General features: G+C 44.0%; 1 protein-coding gene across 4 annotated transcripts in view; it reads right to left on the bottom strand.

Moving 5' to 3' along the window:
• The window catches only part of LOC126533200 (L-asparaginase), a 90,130-nt gene that overhangs the window by 45,393 nt on the left and 23,614 nt on the right, over nucleotides 1-21,123 (bottom strand). For all 4 annotated transcript variants that reach the window (XM_055071655.2, XM_055071654.2, XM_055071653.2 and 1 more), the window contains 3 exons: nucleotides 14,780-14,906; nucleotides 8,911-9,023; nucleotides 8,041-8,226 (listed from right to left, as the gene is read on the bottom strand). In XM_055071655.2, the coding sequence (XP_054927630.2) occupies nucleotides 8,041-8,226; nucleotides 8,911-9,023; nucleotides 14,780-14,906 (426 nt within the window). The remainder of the gene's footprint in view (nucleotides 1-8,040; nucleotides 8,227-8,910; nucleotides 9,024-14,779; nucleotides 14,907-21,123) is intronic.

Genomic DNA, 21,123 nt, shown 5'->3' with positions numbered 1-21,123 from the left:
ATGATCTGTTGTAGAGCAGCCTTTCTTGTACCCACATGGATGACTATCCAGCAGGTTCTCGGTTTCAAGGACGTATGGCGATCTGATGTTTATAATAGATTCATAAGAGTTGGCAAGACAGCTTGTGAGTGCTATAGGTCGATAGCTGATTGCTGTTGTAAGATGCTTTCCAGCTTTCAAGAAAGGGATTATAATGGCTTTTTTCCACTCATTCGGCATTTTTCCTGTTTCACAGATTCTGTTGAAAAAACGGAGCAAGGTCTTAACTGCTTTGGGAGATAAATGTGCGAGCATTGTGTAATGTACTCTGTCCAGACCGGGTGCTGTTTTTTTGCAAATAGTGAGTACTCTGTTGATTTCCGGGAGTGTTAAGGGGGCATTATATGATCTCTCGGAACTTCCTGTTGTTGGAAGCTTTTGTTCTTCTGCTCATTGTTTATATTTTTGAAATGCAGTGGAATAGCTTATTGAGCTTGAAATGTTACAGAAATGCTGCCCTAATATGTATGCTTGTTCTTTTAAATTCGTTGGCGTACCTGGGGGTGAGAGTATGGGGATCGTGTAAGGAGCGTAGTCCCCTCTAAACTTACGAAGCTGATCCCACATTCTTTCGGATTTTATTGAGCTATTTATGGAGGATACATATGCTTTCCAAGACTGTCTTTCGGCTTGCCTGCACGTGTACCTGGTGTTCAGCTTTGCTTTTTTGAAATAGAGGAGGTTATCTTGCATTGGGTATCGCCGAAAGATACCCCAAGCTTTGTTTTGTGCTTTTTTAGTTTGTGTACATTCATTCATGCACCAGGGTTTTAATTTTTTCCCTCAAGAAGCTGGAGGATTTCAGAATCTTCTGTTCTGCTGCAGCAAGTATGGAGGCAGTAATCTTTTCATTCATTTCGTCTATCGTTTGATCATCTGACATGACATCCAGACTGGCCTTTTTGCCGAAGAGAGGCCAGTCTGCTAGATGCAGTTTCCAACCGGGTGATCTTAATGGTACTGTAAGGAACAGATATGTCTTTTTAATAATGCCAGGCATACGGTCACTATCATAAGGATTGTCAATAACATTCCATTTAAAACCAATAAAGAGAGATGGAGTGCACAGCGCCAGATCTAGACAGCTCATAGCTCCTGTGCTTGGGGAGCAGTTGGTTGCCGCACCAGTGTTTAAAAGGCATATGTCGTTTGTCAGGATAAAATATTCAAGTGTTTGTCCCCTGGTGTCAGTTGTTTTGCTACCCCATAATGTGTTATGTGCGTTGAAATCACCTGCTATTAAAAAAGGTTCTGGTAGCTGGTTTAAAATTAACTCCAGATCTCTTACAGTAAAATGTGAATGTGGTGGAATGTATATTGAACAAATGGTGATGGCTTTGTGTGCTAAAACAGTGACAGCAATGGCTTTTATGTGACTATTAATGGCAACTCCTCTAGCTGCAATGCCGCTCTGCAGAGCAATGGCTACACCACCTGAAAGCCAGTTCGCCTGAGTGCGGTCGCGCCATACGACAGTGAAGCCTTTTAAAATGTTTTTGTGCTTTTGGCCTAAGTTTGTTTCCTGTAAGCACAAGGCCACAGGAGAGAAGTTACTTAACATGTCTTTGACGTCACCTAAGTTGTGTAAGAGCCCTCTACAATTCCAATGGATAATAAAAGCCATTTTGATGGTTGGTTGGTTGGTTAGTTTGGGTTTAATGGCACAAAGGCAACTAAGGCCATGCTGCGCCAGACACAAGACAAAATGAAATGCAACGTTAGAGTAGGTAAACCTGTATTACATTATAGTTGGTGTAAGACACCAGCTTTTTCTAAAGAGTCAAACAGGTTAGCAAATGGTACTAGGGGGTCATTTGCTAGTAATAGGGCAGGATGTAATGGAGTGTGCAAATTATATAGGCTGTGTAAAAACCTCCGTCTCAGTGTGTCGATGTGTGGACATGTTATTAGGATGTGTATGACTGTGAGAGGTTCAAGGCATTTTTCACAGGTTGGCGGGTTTTCTTTTCGGAGGAGGAAATTATGCGTCAAATGTGTGTGTCCAATTCGAAGTCGACACAAGGTCACCTCGTAGAACCGTTGCTGGTGACTGCATGATTTCTACTCACCGATTACAGGTTTAATAAGATGTAGCTTGTTTTCTGTACAATGGTCCCATTCGTGTTGCCACTTTGACGTTAAGGCCTTCCTAATGGCACGGATACTATCTTTATATGGAAGTGTTGTGTTTATTGTGTCTTTGTGCGCTGCCATTGATGCGCATCTATCTGCTGCTTCGTTACCTGATATACCAACATGGCTTGGGTACCCAGCAAAACCTAATTGACCTGCCGTATTTGTTTATTGTTATCATGTTCAAGATATCCCCTATCAGGGGCTCACATTTGTAGTATTTTATGTGAAGAGCCTTCAGCGTGCTTAATGAATCAGTGTATATGATTGTGTTTTCGTGTTTTTCAGCGATGATCTTTTTAACTACAGTCCATATTGCATAGACTTCAGCTGTGTAGACCGAGGCCTGCTGTGGCAAACGAATACTTCTTTCCCAATGTTCTGTTACGGCCCCCACACCCACGTGTTCTTTTGTTTTAGAGCCATCAGTGTAAAATTCCGTGTAATCTTGATATTTGTCCTGTAGAAAGCGGAATTCTTGTATAATGTGTTCGTGTGGGGTGTCTTTCTTCTTTAAGTGTGTCAATGTCCAATCACATAACGGCGCGAAATCGTGCCACGGGGGCAAACGCTGTGGCTTTCTCGCAACCTGGAGGACATCGCGAGGAATGTTATAATCCCGAATATATTCCTCATATCGTAGGACAAGCGGCTTAATCATGTTTGGGTTGTTTGTATAGTGTAAGCGTGAGTTACACTGTTTGACAATGTTGAAGCATATGTGTTGTGGTGAGGACTGAATTCTGAGTACGTAAGAAAAAGTTAGTAGCACTCTGCGCTGCTGTAGAGGAGGTTCATTACAGTCAACGTACAAACTCTGGACAGGCGATGTTCTGTAAGCACCACTTGCCAGTCGCAGTCCAAGGTTATGAACTGGATCAAGTCGACGGACGTAACACTGTCTGGCTGAACCGTATATGATGCTACCATAATCTAATATGCTGCGCACCAAAGTACGGTAGATGCGTAGCAGGCATTCACGATCAGAGCCCCAGCGCTTCCAGGACAGGACTTTGAGGACGTTAAGTGCATTGTTCGCTTTTCTTTTAAGGCTCTTTATGTGAGCGAGAAAGTTCAACTTTTTATCAAACAGAACACCCAGAAGCTTGTGTTCTTGTTTTACTGGTAACGTGGCTTCTTGTAGCTTAAGGGTGGGATCTGGTTGTAGGCCTATTTTTTGTGTAAAGACGACACTAATAGTTTTTTCACTTGAGAAACGAAAACAGTTTTCAGGCGCCCACTGTGTTAGTTTGTTTAATGTAATTTGAATTTGCCGTTCGCAGGATGTCAGGTTGGATGCATGACACACAATTTGTAGATCATCCACATATAATGAATGCATTACAGAGGATGGAATTACCTTATTAATCGAGTTCATTTTCACCACAAACAATGTTGAGCTTAATACGCATCCTTGTGGCACACCATTTTCCTGGATGAATACACGTGACTGCGCCGTTCCTAAACGCACCTGGAATGTTCGGTCCTATATGAAATCGGCTAGACATTTGAGCATTCTACCTCGGATTCCTAAATCTGCTAAGTCCCTTAAGATACCAAACCTCCATGTTCTGTCATACGCCTTTTCTAAATCAAAGAAAACAGTGAGACAATATTGTTTGTGTAGAAAGGCCGCACGTATCTCGTCTTCTAGCCGGACTAGGTGATCTGTTGTGGAGTAACCTTTCTTGTATCCACACTGATGGTTATCTAGTATGTTCTCTGTTTCAAGGACGTATGTCCATGTTATGCTGATGATGGCTTCATAGGACTTTGCAAGACAACTTGTGAGTGCTATGGGTCTATAGCTGGTTGCTGTTGTGGGAGGTTTTCCAGCTTTCAAGAAAGGGATAATGATGGCTTTCTTCCACTCTTTCGGCATTTTTCCCGTTTCCCAGATTATATTAAAAAACGAAGCAAGGTTTCAACTGCATTAGGAGATAGATGAGCGAGCATCGCGTAATGTACTCTGTCTGGACCAGGTGCTGTTTTTTTGTCAGTTGTTAGCACTCTATTGATTTCCGGTAGTGTTAAAACGGCATTATACAGTCTTTCTGAACTTCCTGTGGTCGGAAGCTTTAGTTTTTCTGTTAATTGCTTATGTTTTAGAAATGCAGCTGAATAGTTTACCGAGCTTGATATATCATGGAAATGTTGCCCTAATATGTCTGCTTGTTCTTCTAAATTTGTTTGCGTGCCTGGAGGTGATAATATGGGGATAGTGTAAGAAGCATAGTCGCCTCTAAACTTACGAACCTGATCCCACATTCGTTTGGGTTATTGAGCTATTTATAGACGAACCATAATTTTTCCAGGACTATCTTTCGGCTTGTCTGCGTGTGTACCTGGCTTGTCTGCGGTGTACCTGGTGTTGGGTATCACCGAAAGATACCCCACACTTTGTTTTGTAGTTTTTTTTTGTTTGTGTACATTCCTTCGTCCACCAGGGTTTCAGGTTTTTTCTTAAGAAGCCAGAGGATTGTGGGATTGTTTGTTCTGCTGCAGCGAGTATTCAGGCGGTAATCTTCTCATTCATTTCATCTATGGTTAACTCATCTGATATGTTATCTAGAGCGGCTTTTTCAGTAAAGAGAGGCCAGTCTGCTAGATGGAGTTTCCACCGGGGTGGCCTCACTGGGATGGTAGGAAAAGGAGATGTTCTTTTAATGATAGCAGGCATATGGTCACTACCATAGGGGTTCTCAATAATACTCCACTGAAAATCGCCAAAAAGAGATGGAGAGCACAGTGACAGATCTAGGCAACTCATAGCTCCTGTGCTTCGGCAATAGTAAGTTGCCGCACCAGTGTTTAAAAGGCATATGTTGTTTGTTAGAATAAAATCTTCAAGTGCCCCTGGTGTCAGTAGCTTTACTACCCCATAACGTGTTATGTGAATGAAAATCACCGCCTATTAAAAATGGTTCAGGTAGCTGGTCTAAAATTATCTCTAGATCTCTTACGGTAAAATGTGAATGTGGTGGAATGTACATTGAACAAATGGTGATGGTTTTATGAGATAAAACGGTGACCGCAACGGCTTCTATATGAGTGTTAATGGGAACTTCTCTGGCTGCTATACCGCCTGGCAGAACAATGGCTACACCACCTGACAGCCGGTTCGCCTGAGTACGGTCGCGCCGTACAACAGTGAAACCTTTTAAAATGTTTTTTGTGTTTTTCACCTAGGTTTGTTTCCTGTATGCATAATGCTACGGGAGAGAAGTTAAATAACAGGTATTTTATGGCACCTAAGTTATGTAAGAGACCTCTACAATTCCAATAGATCATAAAAGCCATTATAATATTGAAGGTAAAAAATGGTATTAACGAGTGAATGGGAGATAAGAAATATTTTAGGTGACATGGATCTGAAGAAGGCAGATACAACGGAGCTATAACCCTTAGGTTATAGCCTTTTTATTTTGTGTGGTTATTGGGATTTTGTCCCTCTTATTGTGCTTGAAAGAGCGCTTGTCCTTCGGTGTCGATGACACTGGGGTTTTTGTTTCGACCTCCATCGCTCTCTCTGAGGTGCTGGAGGACCGAGAGTTTGGCGCCGAGACACGTGCCTCGGGCCTAGGTGTTCGCTTAATCTTAGGGCCCTGCGGGACTGGTGTCTGCAGGGCCTGCGAAGGTGATGGAGCAGCACTGGCTGCTTCCACCACGGGGGCGGTAGGCGTCACTACGGGACCACTGTGCGTGGGCTCGCAGGACTCCTCAGGCCTCTGTGACAACGCCCCCACCTTCGTCACATCGGCATAACTGCGTCGCGAAAGGTACGACAGTCGCTTTCTGGCTTCGAAGAACGAGATTTTTTCTTTAACAGTTAGTGCAATTACTTCTTTTTCTTTTTTCCAGCAAGGGCAGGACTGCGAATAAGCTGGATGATCTCCCTTGCAGTTAACACAATGTGGGGAAGAGGTGCAATTCTCAGATTGGTGTTCGTTGGAGCTGCATTTAGCACAAGTTGTTTGTCCTCGGCATGCATGTGAGGCATGTCCAAACCTTTGGCATTTGAAACATCGTCTGGGGTTTGGGATATATGGTCTCACATTGACTTTGACATAACCGGCATCGAGAGAGGTAGGCATTACGCTTGTTCCGAAGGTGAGTATAACATGTTTGGTGGGGATTTCTTGATCGTTTCTGCGGATTACTATTCTTTGTACTTTGGTGACATTTTGTTCCTGAAAACCTTCCAGCAGTTCCTCGTCGCTTAAACCAATAAAGTCTTCTTCAGATATTACTCCCCTGCTTGTATTAAGTGTTCTGTGGGCTGAAACAGTCACTGTTGCCTCGCCAATACTGGTAAGTTCAGACAACTTACCTGCTTGATCTTTATTATTCAGGTCTAGGAGGAGGTCCCCGCTAGACATTTTGGAGGCTTTGTATGTCTGTCCAATTTTATCTTTCAGGCATTTGGCTACCAGGAATGGAGAGAGCTTTCTAACAGGCGTGTTGCTTTCACTGTGGACTACATAGTATTTGGGGAAAGATGGAGCGTTGCTTCGAAAGGAGAATTGAAATGGTACTTCGGTGCGGCATCTTTTCAGACGCCGATCATGGACAACAGAGATTTGAGCTGCCATAGGAAAGTGTGTGTGTTCGGCAACAGCGCCGACCGCCCACCACGGAGCCCAACAAGGGGACGTGGAAGAGCTTGTGTCCAAGCCTGCACGACGCCAGCCGTACGCCGTCACTATAACCAAATATGGTGTACCCAAGGTAGGATAGCCACACAAGGTTAACCCTTGCCACTGTGGAGGAAGGAAGTGAATGGAAGAGAGAAGAAGACAGGAAAGATCCAAAAGTGAGAGATTTCTTGGTTTCTTGGTCGTTTCTGTGGATGACAATTCTTTGTACTTTGGTAACATTTTGTTCCTGGAAACTTTCCAGCAGTGTCTCATCGCTCAAGCCAATAAAGTCTTCCTCGGATATCCCACTCCTGCTTGTATCTAGTGGTCTGTGTGGTGAAATTGTCACTGTGGCGTCGCCAATACTGGTAAGTTCCGAGAGCTTTTGCACTTGACTTTTGTCATTTAGTTCTAGGAGGAGGGCCCTGCTAGACATTTTTGAGGCTTTGTATGTAGGTCCGATTTTGTCTTTTAGACGCTTGGCCACTAGGAATGGGGAGAGCTTTCTTACTTGTATGCTGTTTTTCGCTGTGCACTTGGAAAATGATGGAGTAAAACTGGAACGGTGCTACAGTGCGGCATCTTTCCAGACACCGATCATACACAACAGAGGTTTGCACTGCCATGAGAAAAATGTGGACATTCGGCAACAGCGCCGCCCGCCCACCACGGAGCTCAACGAGGGGACGCGGCAGAGCTTGCGTACAAGTCTGCACGACCCCAGTCGTACGCCGTCACTATAACCAAATATGATGTACCCAAGGTAGGATAGCCACACAATGTTAACCCTAGCTGCCAAGGAGTAAGGAAGCGAATGGAAGAGAGAAGGTGACAGCAAAGGTGAAAAAGTGAGAGAGAAAGACGAAGATTTGAGGAGACAGACAGGAAAAGGAGACTGCCGATTTCCCCCGGGTGGGCCAGTCCGGGGGTGCCGTCTACGTGAATCAGAGGCCAAAGAGGTGTGTTGCCTCCGCCGAGGCGCCTTAAAGGTCTGAACACCCAGCATCGGCTCAACCCCCAGGATCCGCCTTTCCCCAGAAAGGGGCTAAGCCACGCACGGCTTCATGCGGCAGGGTCCAACCCTCATGTGCTCAGGTACGTGGTGCCACAACACACCCTTTCACAATGAACTGCTCCACGCACTGGACGGTAACTGCTATCTGGAGCAGCAAGTCTATCTCTGAGTGAACCACCACATTTCGAAACTGGGCGCAGGTAATGAAATACTCACATTGCCTGTCGCATAAGCAGCATCAATGGAACCCTGTGTACACTGAGAGCAGTTGATGATGAGGATGCCTCTCAAAGTTGCTCGACGAATCTCATCGAGCAGGTCTGCACGTGCGGTCGGGCCATTGCCAGCGCCATAGGTCTGCAAAACAACTCCCTGTACCGGTGGCGTCAGGAAAGCACGCACCTGGAGACCAAAATAATTTATTTTACATTCTCAGTAACCTCAAAAGGTCATCACTGAAACAACAAACTCAGTCACTGAGGAGAACTAAAATGTGTACCTACACAACAGCAAAAGCCTAGCATACCATTGTTACATGCAATTAGGCCACCATGGCCTAACTGTACTTACAATGAGGCAGAAATCATATAAAACGACTTTGAAGAAAGCAAAGCTCCTCATCGTTCAACTGTCTTGACTGCCTCTCACCACCGTCGAGCTGCTCGTCTTTCAGCTAAAGAAGCCTCACGTGCTCCACCACTCTTCCCTTATCGATGACTCACTCCATTTGGAGCTATCTATGTAGTGCTACACAATGCACTAGCCCAGTGCTGATTCAACAAGCACAACTCAGGGCTTGACATCATTGCTGATGCTGATTGGTGTCATACCCTAAGCCTACCATCCTCCTCTCCCCGTTTCCTCAACCTCTTACATTCCAAACATTGCGGCATTGAGACCCACCCCACTCCGCAATGGAAGCATCGCTTTAAGGACTCTTAGGGACCTCCAGCTGAAGTTCTTTCATGCAGTCACAGTAATGTCAAGCGCCCCATCACACACAACACCTCACTAAATCTCCCCAACATGTCACGGTCAACAGGCAAATGAAGCAGCAAATATGGCGGCTGTGAGGCGCACACGCACCACTTCAACAGTGATGCTGGGAAAGAGACGGAGGAGGCCAACATTGCGGTTGAGCTTGGAGTGCACACGAAACTTTTCCATGGTGTTCTGCTGGAACACAGCCCTCCAATTCACTGCATCAAGAAAAAGAAAAGGTACAGCAAGGTGGGCATGTGCTGCATACACTTCCAGCAATGTGTTGTGTCAGGCAATGTGGAATGTCATGCCACAAAGGAGAGGCCCACCACATGCTCTGGAGAAACCAGCATCTCCTGTGGGCAGCCAAAGTTCAGGAGATGGGTAAACAAAGTGCTCTCCATAAGACTTGGCTGGTTTATTTTCTTTTCTTTATTTTAAAAAGTTTGGTATAAGATAACACAAGGTGCGAAACATTTGCCTTAACCCTTTTCCATGCCACGGACGAACTTTGTTTCGTCCGCACATTGCCGGTAAAAATGGCCAAGGTCGAGTTCAGCTCATCGACGATACTTTTCATTTTCCTGCAATGCCATGGACGACCTGGTTTCATCTCAGTGGCTTGTCGTACTTCTGGTAGATGGCATCACATAATCCATGGAGCAGCGCAAGCATGAGCCAGTTTATTCTTGCAACTGGGGTCTTTAAAAATAATTTCGTCATTTTTGGCCAAATTCAGGATAATAGCGTGGCACAGAAGGAATTAAAGCAACAAGGACATATCAAAGAGCATCCACACTTAGAGTATTGTAAAAGCACACAGCAACACTTTTTGAATACAGTAAGGAAACGTGAATGCTCTCATGGACATCCGACCCAATTAGTTTACTTACTTACTTATTTATTTATTTATTTATTTATTTATTTATTTATTTATTTAACCATACTGCAGGCCAATTCTGTGGCCTTAGCAGGAGCGGCATTTTCGGAATGATAAACAATAAGTAAAAGCAATAAATCTAAAACAAGCAAGAGGGGCAAAAGTAACATCGCTAACACAATTGAGAAGCAATATTCAACAAAACAAAAAAAGAACCAAAACAGACAGAACAGAACTAAAACCAGCAGAAAATATGTACATTTATACCATTGCAAGTATCTATAGTTCACAAAAGAAACGTTCCAGTTCTGCTGAAAAGTCTTCAGCCTTGATAACACTTGGCGGCAACTCATTCCACTCTTTCACTGTTCTAGGGAAAAAACTGTATTTGTAGAAATTAGTTTTTGCAAAAATAGGCCTCAGTGAATATTCCGCTGTGTGCCTTGTTTTCCTTGTAGCAGCAGGTTGGGCATAACTTGGGTCAGATAGGGCAATTTTTCCGGACAGAAAATTGTACAGCAACAAAAGTCAGTTCATTTTTCTACGTATCTCCAATGTTGGAATCTTATGTTTCATCAATGATGATGGAGAATCCATCCTTCTATATTTTCCGAATATGAATCGTACAGCCTTTCTTTGAACACCCTCAAGTTTTATTATATCTTACTTAACATATGGGTCCCACAGTGCAGACGCGTACTCTAACTTCGACCTAACACATGCGCTATAAGCTAGAAGCCGAACACTTACAGGAGCATTTCTAAGTTTCCTCTTAAAAAAACATAGCTTTTGAAAAGGTGACACACAAATATCTGAAATATGCACACCCCATGAAAGATTACTGGTAAGAGTTACCCCTAGGTACTTATATTTATCAACCTCCTTTATAGTGCTGCTGTTAATGTGGTAAGTGAAGGTACTCGGACATTTTTTCCCTTGTTACACGTAGAACAGTTTCTTTTCCCTATTCAGTTCCATGCCCCAGTTCTCACACCAGTCGTGAATTGCCAGAACAGTTGCTTGTAAAGAGGCGTGGTCATTTGCATTTCAGATTGTTTTAAAAGCCACACCAATCATCAGCAAATATTCTGATTAAGACATCCCTTGGTATTACCTCCGTTAAATCATTTATATAAATTAAAAACAACAATGGCCCTAATACACTCCCCTGTGGAATCCCCGCCGTAACTGGGAGCATACTGGAAGAAAAATTCTGCACTTGCACAAACTGTTGCCTATGATTAAGGTACGCAGAAATCCACCTAACAACGCAGAGTGGAAGACCAATGCTCTCTAACTTATACAATAATTTAACATGTGGTACACTGTCAAATGCCTTGCAAAAGTCCATAAACAGTACATCTACTTGGCAAGTCCCAGCTGTGTAACTGTAGATATACCTTTTCTAAACCCGTGTTGATGAACCGACAACACCTTATGTTCGGAGAGGAAGTCTTGTATGCTTTTAGCAATCACATGCTCCACCATCTTACAGCATTGACTGGTCATTGAAACAGGGCGGTAGTTAGAAAGCAGAAGACAGCAGCCCTTTCTGTGTATTGGAACTACACGCGGCAGGCGCCAATCATCAGGTATTTCGCCCATTTCCAGTGACTACCGCAACCAACCGTGGTCAGTGCGCAGAACCCGTACTGCGGCCACTGCACTCGAAAGCAACACACCCGAGCCGCTCTGCACTCGCACGGTGCGCTCTCCCGTGCGATGTGAAGTGTTCGGCAGCGCGTGTTGGTAGTGCATGCTGACATCACGGGTAAGCAATCGCTTGATTTATTGAATGTGACTATTGTGGCGGCGAAAATATCGCGGAAGGCGAGCGTTTCAGAGTACAGCCCCTGGATTCTGGCGGCGACGACGCTGGGCCTCTGCTCAGGCACCTCGTTTAGCAGCAGCAGCAGATGAAGGACTTCCACCGGTTGCCTTGCTCATGGCTCAGAAAGAACTGGCTGAGAATAAACTACTTATTTAGGCGGACAGATTATATCATAATATAAACCGTCTGTGAACCTTGGACAATCCCTCTAGTGCGGAACATTTCGCACCAGCCGCTGTAAACAGAGCGTAGCTTGGCACAGCTGCGTCGCTTATCGGGAGGTTGTGGGAGGCAGCGCATGGGCAAATAGGAACGTTATGCGGCGAAGAGATGGCAGCAACTGACTGACGCCCCTGACGCTGCTAGCGAGCCAACTGAAGGTGGCTTTACGTTTCGACTTGAGAAGCGTGCACCGTGATCCACTGATACCGAGCCGGGGCTTCGGCAACCGGAGAACACCGTGCGCTCTCACGCAGTCGCCACCATGAAGGAGAGGAGGGGGGAAAGGGGTACATGCAGTGGCGAACGGCGGCGGCTATGCGTTTCAGCTTGGGCAGCAGCACATCATCGAGATCAGCCGTCACCGAGCTGGCGCTCTGATTGCCACCGCACGTGGGTGGCATTGGAGGAGGAGCGCAGAGAGCAAGGCTCGCGCCGTGAGCGAGAGATGGCGCCAGGAGTTCGTGCAGCTAGAGCAGTGTGCTGGCCCCGGCTATGGAGCTGGTTATGGCGAGGCACGACGGCACCGTGAAATGCAGGAACGGGTGCCAAAGAGCTGAGCTTTAAAAAAGGTTTGTTATACCCATTGCGAGGAAATTTTACCTTTGTTAAAATGAGGTTTTCAATACATGGGCATCTATTGGAATTTCAAGGGGAATCACAATTGCTTTGCTATATCCATTAATTCACTATATCCATTAAAAAATGTTCCAAAAGCCAGGGGAACTCGTACTTCTATGTGTTGTTATCACTGGTTTTACTCAACAATAAAATATAACAAAAACAAACATTTCGCCACCTATGCGGGTGGCATCGTACTGACTATCCCACCCGCACAGGTGGCGAAATGTCTATGTTTTTTGTTATATCTTATTGTTGAGTAAAGCCAGTGATAACAACCTGTTATATCCAGTTTCGTTATAACGAGGTTTTACTGTACAAGCATTGGCATATAAACTGCGGATGCAGTAACAATGTAAATGTGACAAGAACAACAAAGCTGTTCACTATCACAAATTCCTGTGAGAACATACACCAACCGTCCATCTATTTACTCAACGCCCACAGAATTAAACAAAAATTTAAGAAAACTTTCAAGAGGACAAATTTTTCTAATCACAGGTGCCAATACCAAACTCCTAAATAGTATCACATTTATTGCCTGCATGCACTTTGAGAATAAAATTACATGAAGCACGGCCCTTTTTTTGTCTTGTGCCAACAATAAACAATTATTTTTGCCAACTGAGGTTCACCAGCAGTGATAAGGCTGATTTGGGTGCAAGTCATAGAGCTGGTGATGGTTAAGGAAGAATAGCTAAAGACGAGCAAAAGAAGATAGAGCTTACATCTCAACTCATTGCAGCAACTCTAGCAGACATAGTAATTTATCAGAAAAAAAAAATGGGGGGAGGGGAGCAATTTTTCCTGTCCAGACAAAGGGTTTCAAGACTTAAGCTGATTTATAACCATAGCTTGAATTATTACTTGACTTTAATCTGCTTTTAATAGTAGTAATTTTTCCGATGTTAATTCCACGACTTGAGCACAAAACTACAAAAAAGGAAGTATAGCCTTCATAAATTCCCTTTAGTGACTGTTCATCCTTTGCTGCCAAAAAAGAAAGACTAGAAGTTTAAGACGAAGTCAGCTATACAGTAAACACTTGTTAATTCACAACTCGTTAATTCTAAATTTCAGATAATTTGAAGTAACTGCCACAGTCCGTCCAGCAATATATTGAAAGCAATATGTAACACATCCCGCTAATTCACACTGAAATCCGCACTGCCACCGATAATTTGAACTCCGTGCCATCGTGGATGGGGAGAGTGCTAGTGTGCGGGAGCACGTTGGCGACTCTGGTGTCGCCGGACGGGACGTGCAGCTTTGCTTTTTCCATCTGCTGCCTATTGTTTAGGCCTGACTGGAGAGAGACGCGTTTGCGCCTGGCCAGGTGTGGCCAACGCCTCTGTTGCAGTTCGCTTCTCTCCCGGGGGTTCCGTATAAAGCTCAATGGCGATAAAATCGTCGCCATGTGCCATATGCTGTATGTGCGAGAGAAAACGTGTGAGGGTGAGCTGGCCAACGTGGCTCAATCTCGCGTACCCTCTCCTGTAGTGCGCGCGAGGCACGGAGGTGAGGCGGAGGAACAGGGGAGACGTTTTTCTCCGGCAGCTGCTGGTTACGACGATGCGGCGCTGTATCTTGAAAGCGACATGGCCACAGTGCGCAGCCATCTTTAAAATGATCTGCGATGCTTGCAGAGTGCGCATAGTGCCGGTATCTTCATATGCAATGTACTTTCTATGTTTTATTCGCATTAAGCGAGAGCTGCATGAAGATCAAATGGCTTGCTGCTACTATTGGGATTCCTCACTCCAGCATTTTTGAATGAGTTTCCGCGGTCATAGAGTGAGATGTGTTCATGTTCACCTGTGTGGACGTGACACCATACTTGTTATTTAGTTAGTAAGCGAATGTTTACAAGTTTATAAGGCCGATAAAACTACTATTTTTACTTTGTATAGCTATCAACTAATTCACTATCGCAATTGATGCTTCACTTTTCAGGCAAAACTGAGAAATTTTTTTTCTCTGCACCAGTCAGCGCGACGAACGCGCGGATGGAGCAAGAGCCATGTCGACACAGGGCACGTCAGGCCACGTTGGCCGCGTCCTGTTACGCTGGCTGCAGCAGTATAGACGTTCGAGGTATAGACGTTGTTGTTCACACCAACGTGACATACTCGCGTATATAGTCCGACGCCTCGTCGGACTATATACATGCCTTAACCGAGCTATTCTTTTCTGACTTTCGTTAGTTCAGATTTTGTATAATTCGAAATTTGGTAGCGTCCCTGTACAATTCGAATTAACGAGCTTTTGCTATACCAATATAAGCTTGATTTGTTGCTCAGCTCCAGTTAATCATTGTAATTTAGGCAGGCAAATAGGATGCAGAGACAAAATAACTGCTTGACAAATAACAGTGCATTTATAACATGCTCTAATTGTAAACGTATTGTGAACCGCACTCATACCTTTGATCTTGACACCAATGGTGGCCAGGGGAGGCATGTTGGGGGAAGAGAAAGCGTCTAGCTCATTGATGCTGGTCTTACTTGTCCGGTTGCCACGGAAGAGCTTATTATTGAACATCAATGCGACCTGGAACAATGTATACACGAAACGTGACATGACAGCTTTAAAGAAAGCTAAGGACCATGCAGTGAGTGATGGAAGAAAAATTACGTAAATCAAATAAATTACAAGGTTTATTGTCCAAAAGCAACTCACACCTATCAGAGATAGGGGTGTGCAAATATTAGAGATTCTCAAACAACAAAATATTCTTTTATTTGATTTGGTCTTCGAATCAAATACTTGGCATTCAAGAATAAAAATCTTTTCCAAATAGTTATCAAGTATTTCAAATAACCAACTAGCATTTAATAAATTGCCAACTATTTGCTATTCAGCAGAAAATTTGAGCAAAATGGAGATAAATTTCACCCCTGTGACCGGAGTACGGGCATAAAAGATTAGAAATTACATAGTGAAGCACACCATGTCACCCAGACTAATATACCAGCTAAGCCGCCTTCACTGGCACACACACCGCTTAGTATACATGGGAATAATGTGCTGCTAATGCTCCATTTGTGCTTTTAAAGGGACACTAAAGGCAAATATGAAGTCAGTTTAAAGTGATAGATCAATACTAGAGGACGCCTAAGGTGTTAATGTAACTAATGTTAAAGGGTGCAGTGAAGACTGAGAATGAGTGCTTGAGTGACCTACTTTTCAAACTTGGTTCTACGATCAATGAACCAATCGCTGTATCGGACATTGAAACGTGCCATCGTGTACCTACACGCAGTAGTGATCAGACAAATATATTCGTCCAGTTCAAGAGTTGCGCAAAGCGGGATAGCGTTTTCCGCAAAGCCAGAAAAATAACGTCTCACAAACACAGATCTTGGGTTGGAAGGCTCTTCTTTGGTGTATGTGAATGAACACCTTTGCCCTGCCCTCAAAAAGCTTCTCGCGATGGCCGTGAAAAGAAAACACACGCATCACTGGAAATCAGTGTGGTCGTTTAATGGCAAAATTTTTGCAAGACAAACTGACTACACGCCCATTTTCCAGATAAGAAATGAAAGTGACGTCGAGAAGATAACGTCGGGGCAGGCACAGATGTAAAGTGAGGGAGCAGCGCGAATTTGTGTGCCATGCAACTTTGGCTGCTCACCATCGTCAAAATGGCTTATCAAGAGCTTGCTTTCCCGCATCTCATTGCTGAGCAGGATGCATTGGCCACGGCTGTTTTGCATCTTAATGCGCGCTCAGCATGCAACAAGAGTGATGATATCATCCATTTTTTGGCGCAATTTACTTTTAAATTTAATGTGATCATAATATCGGAAACATGGTACTACAGTAACTGTGCTATGCTGACTTTACAAGGTTATCACCGCTTTTTTATTAATCGGCCCAGCAAAAAAGGTGATGGTGTTGCACTTTTTGTTGAAAGCTATGCAAAATATGAATTAGTACCAAACTATACGATAGTAACAGATGACTACAAAATACTCTCTGTAAAGAGTAAAAACAGGATAATATTTCTGGTGTTTCACCCACCGAGCGGCAATGTTGTCACTTTTCTAGATTTTTTTGAACCATTCCTAGATTATGTAAGCATGAACAATTTGAAGCTTGTGTGTGGCGGCGATCTTAATATAGATGTACTTCAACAGAGTAACTCATCCTTCCAGCTGAACACGTGCCTCCAGTCTGCAGGTTTTGTAAATACAATCACCCCACCAACACGCATTACAAGTCGTACATCTTCTTTACTTGACTTACTCATTGTTGATATTTCTACTACTGAATGCAATACAGGCACATTGGTGTCTGACATAAGCAACCACTGTCCTATATTTTTAATCTACACTGATGACTCTAAGAAAACAGCTGATGCCTGTCAACAAATTACTTATCAGCGTATAACACAAGCAAGTTTAGAGCAGTTCAAGAATGGCGTTATAAATCACAAATGGTTACATGTTTTGAACAAAACAGACGCAAGTGAGGCATATAATGAATTTATTCGAACTTTTACCCATATGTACGCCAGCAATTTTCCAATGAGGACAGCTAAACATTCCAAAAAAGTTGGAAAGCCTTGGGTTACCCAAGAGCTTGCAAAAATGATCAAAACAAAAAATAATCTTTATCATTCCGTCTTGCGCACGCGGTGTGAATTAACGTTACAAACACTCAAAAAATTTAGAAACAGGCTAAATGCTGAACTAAGAAAGGCAAAGGTGGCATACTATGAGGACTTATTTGCAAATGTTTCTAGATAACGCCCAGAGATTGCGTGGCAAACGATTCATCTTGTTCTAGGTCGCCGCAAGGACGATACGCACCTTACATCGATGAAGCTGGGCTCATGTGAGATAACAGGCACAGCGCTTTCCGATTACTTTAATCACCACTTCGTAACTGCACAAAGTGATATCCCTGAAGGCAATGATAGCATAGGGGTAGCTTGTCATAGCGATGCTGTTTGCGAAAGCGCATTCTTTGTGCCTGCTGAGGAATATGAAGTACACAGTGTGTACATGGGGCCGAAAAACCGTAAAGCTTTAGATGCAAACAATTTGCAGAGTAAACCTATAAAACATGTTTTACGATTTATTGTACTTCCGCTTGTGCACATTTACAACTTAATTTTAGAGACTGCAGTTTTTTCAGATGCAATGAAACACGCGAGTTTCAGTTATTTACAAAGGTGGTGATCGAAATACTGTGTCTAACTATCAACCAATATCGGTGCTCCCAATTTTTTTCAAAAGGAATGGAAAAGCTTATTTTTGCTCGAATGATGGAATTTCTCAATAAAAAGAGTGTGCTTACTGATTCAGAATACGGATTTCGGAAAGACAGGTCCACAGAAATGGCTCTTCTTACGCTGCAAGAATACGTTTTGCAAAGCTTTGGAAATAACTACTACACAGTCGGCATTTTTATAGACTTTAGTAAAGCTTTTGACAGCCTCAATCAGAGAGATCCTTATTCGGAAGCTTTGTTTGTATGGAATTCGCGGGAAACCACTAGAATTACTCAAATTATATCTCAAACATCGACGTCTGTACATTTCTATTAACTCGTCCCTCTTACCTATTGTATGTGGCATGCCTCAAGGAAGTATTCTTGGGCCACTTTTGTTTAATGTTTTTATAAATGATATCATAACCATAAACAGTGAGGTTCAATTCATTTGTACGCTGATGATTGCACGTAGTATGTCTCAGGTCCTTATGCGAATGAACTTGTGCAAAAATGTAAAAAAATTATGGCAAGTTGTCCGATTGGACACAGACAAGTAAGCTTAAAGTAAATTCAAAGAAAACGAAAGTTGTAATATTCGCGCAAAAAATAAACCATTTAACATTAATCATGCTATTTATTTTCAGAGGCAACGCATTTAACCGGTTGAAGACTTTAAAATTCTTGGAGTATATTTTTCTTCTAATTTACGTTGGGGTGCCCATGTCAAACACCTCTGCGGCAAACTCTCTGCGGTTATCGGTGCTATGGCACGTTGCCACACATTTCTACCTACGAGAGCAATACTTTATACTATGGTCTCTTCTTATCGTGTATATATTACTATTACCTTGTCTGGGCTACAACATCTAAATCTAACTTGCAAAAGCTGGTAATACTTCAAAAGAAAATCGTTTGGTATATAGAGAACGTTAATCGGCTTTCACCAACAGATAACATAATTCTCAAATACAGACTAAACCGCGTAGATAAATTATACGAACATAGATTACTAGAAACAATTTACTTCTGATCCGAATATGTTAAGAATTAATTTACAACCCTTGCTCAGCTAGAACTCTGCACTCACACAAAACATACTATACGAAACCCCGAGGTATGAAAGGTACCACGGTTTCGAAACAATTACAGCCTACAGTCCTTAACACATAATATACCGACTGTACTAAACAAATATTAGCACACAGCTTCGCTAAATAAAAGTGGTTTGCGTGATTACTTTGTTTCTTTATAGTGACACTTTATTATATTGCATTAAGGTGTGAAATGTTATTTTTTATGCATCCATGCGATGTGTAATGTTTGTTGTGTATAAAGCCTTCTGTGTATATATCATGTGAGTGCTACTGCCATGTAAGGGACCCTGGGCCTCCGTCAAGCTGCTGCGACAGCTTTTTGCCCAGGTGTCCCTCCTGTTCCTTTTGTTTCTGGTAAATAAAATTGATTGATTGATTGATTGCGAACAGTGTTTGAATAATCGAGAAATTGAAATGAATGCCGGACACAATTTGCGACTCACCAGGGACATTCAAGTACAGTAATGCCTCATTATAACGAAATCGCTTTACTCAAAATATTCTCGCAGTCTCTCGACCATCTGCCTTCGAAAGGGTGTCCTCTACAAAAAAATTCGAGTGCCAGCGACAAAGAGAATCTATTGGTCGTACGTGCCGCCCTCCGTGATGGCATTCTCCTAGCCTGCCATGATGAGCCCACGTCTGGACACTTGGGATTTTCACGTACTCTTGCAAGAGTACGCCAGACGTACTACTGGCCCAGACTTTCTACCATGATGAAGAGTTCGGTGCAAAGCCGCTGTGAGTGTCAATGCGGGAAATCGCCGTCTTTGAAGACCGGGAGGTTACTCCAACCCATCGCACCGTCTAGCGCGCCGTTTGATCAAATCGGCATGGATCTTCTGGGAACCTTTCCCTTGTCAGCCAGCGGAAACAAGTGGATTACAGTCGCCACAGACTATTTAACACACTATGCCGAGACGAAAGCTGTGCAACGTGCCACGGCCTACGAAGTTGCCCAGTTCTTTATCGATCACATAGTCCTCAGACATGGTGCCCCATCACATGTCATCACCGACAGAGGAACTGCCTTTACAGCCCAACTGATAGAGGACATATTCGAGCTGAGCTGCACGCAGCATCGCAAGGCAATTGACTATCATCTGCAGACCAACGGACTGACGGAACAGCTAAACAAAACCATTGCTGACATGCTGTCTATGTATGTAGACGTCCAGCATAAAACATGGGATCAAGTCCTGCCGTACGTCACATTCGCGTACAACACCACCATCCAGGAAACCACACGATTCACACCGTTCACACCATTCTGTCTTGTCTACGGACGCGAGGTCCAGGCCCCACTAGACGCTATGCTCCCGCACGACACTGACGCATCACTTACTTTCGACGCCGAGCAACTTACTCAACACGCAGAGGAAGCTCGTCAACTCATGCACATACACATCACGAAGCAGCAGAGTAGAGATGCGCGACGCTACAACCTTCGACATCGGCAAGTCAAGTACCAGCCACGTGACCAAGTCTGGGTGTGGACTTCAATCCGTCACCAGGGGTTGTCTGAGAAGCTGCTTAGTAGATACTTTGGACCCTACAAAGTGACACGCCGCGTTAGTGAAGTGAACTATGAGGTCATTACCAATGGTGCCGCATCGCCTCGGCGTCGACAGCACCACTCAGAGATAGTGCACGTTATTCGCCTCAAACCGTATTTCGCATGTTAAGCCGGCGCCAACCCAATCTCATACGACGTCCACACTTCCACTTTCTAGTTTAGTAAGCATCGGGTCGATGCTTTTCTTTTGGCGGGGGAATAATGCTGCTAGGTGTCACGAGCCAGTACTGAGAAAGAAGTGACTGGAACGCGCGCTTGGCAAGAGGCGGGCGCTGAAGAAGTGGAGGCTGAGGACACCGGCTTGAGTTTTTGCACGCCATCTTAAATAATTGACTTTCACCAACGCCGGGTACATCTTCAATTGTCTTTTCATGACAATATCGTTTTATTCAGAATTCCTTCCGGTCCTGACACAAACACATGCATATTAAGCTGCATTACTCGAAGCGCACGGTGAGCTTGGCCTGCTTAGAGTGAAGTGGCGAGCGGCGGCAACTCTTCTGCGCATGCAGTGTCAAATTAATACCGCCGACAAATTAGTCTCATGCAGGCACAGAACAGGCCACAAAAGTACCAAGCCCATGACCGATGATCGCCTGGTAACGTTTACCAAGCGAGTGCCGAGTGCTCCCAGCTGTTTACTGCGGAGCAAACTAACGCTGTAAAATTCCATAGTGCAGCACGCCCGAACCGTTAATCTCGGTCGCAATTGCATCGCTCTGTCCCCCGTGATAGAATCCACATGAAACTTAAGTTTTCCTCGTGCTTTGCGATGCCACAAAATCGCGGTCTCTCGGATGCAGAAAAGTGCCCAAAGGACCGCGGGCAGACTTTTGCCACAGCATTCCATGGGGTGCGCTCGATGGGCAAAGCTTCA

The sequence above is a fragment of the Dermacentor andersoni genome, chromosome 7 (assembly GCF_023375885.2).
Source record: "Dermacentor andersoni chromosome 7, qqDerAnde1_hic_scaffold, whole genome shotgun sequence".
NCBI classification, from domain to species: domain Eukaryota; kingdom Metazoa; phylum Arthropoda; class Arachnida; order Ixodida; family Ixodidae; genus Dermacentor; species Dermacentor andersoni.
The sequence above is the reverse complement of the archived record's forward strand: the minus strand, read 5'-3'. Positions and strand labels throughout refer to the sequence as shown.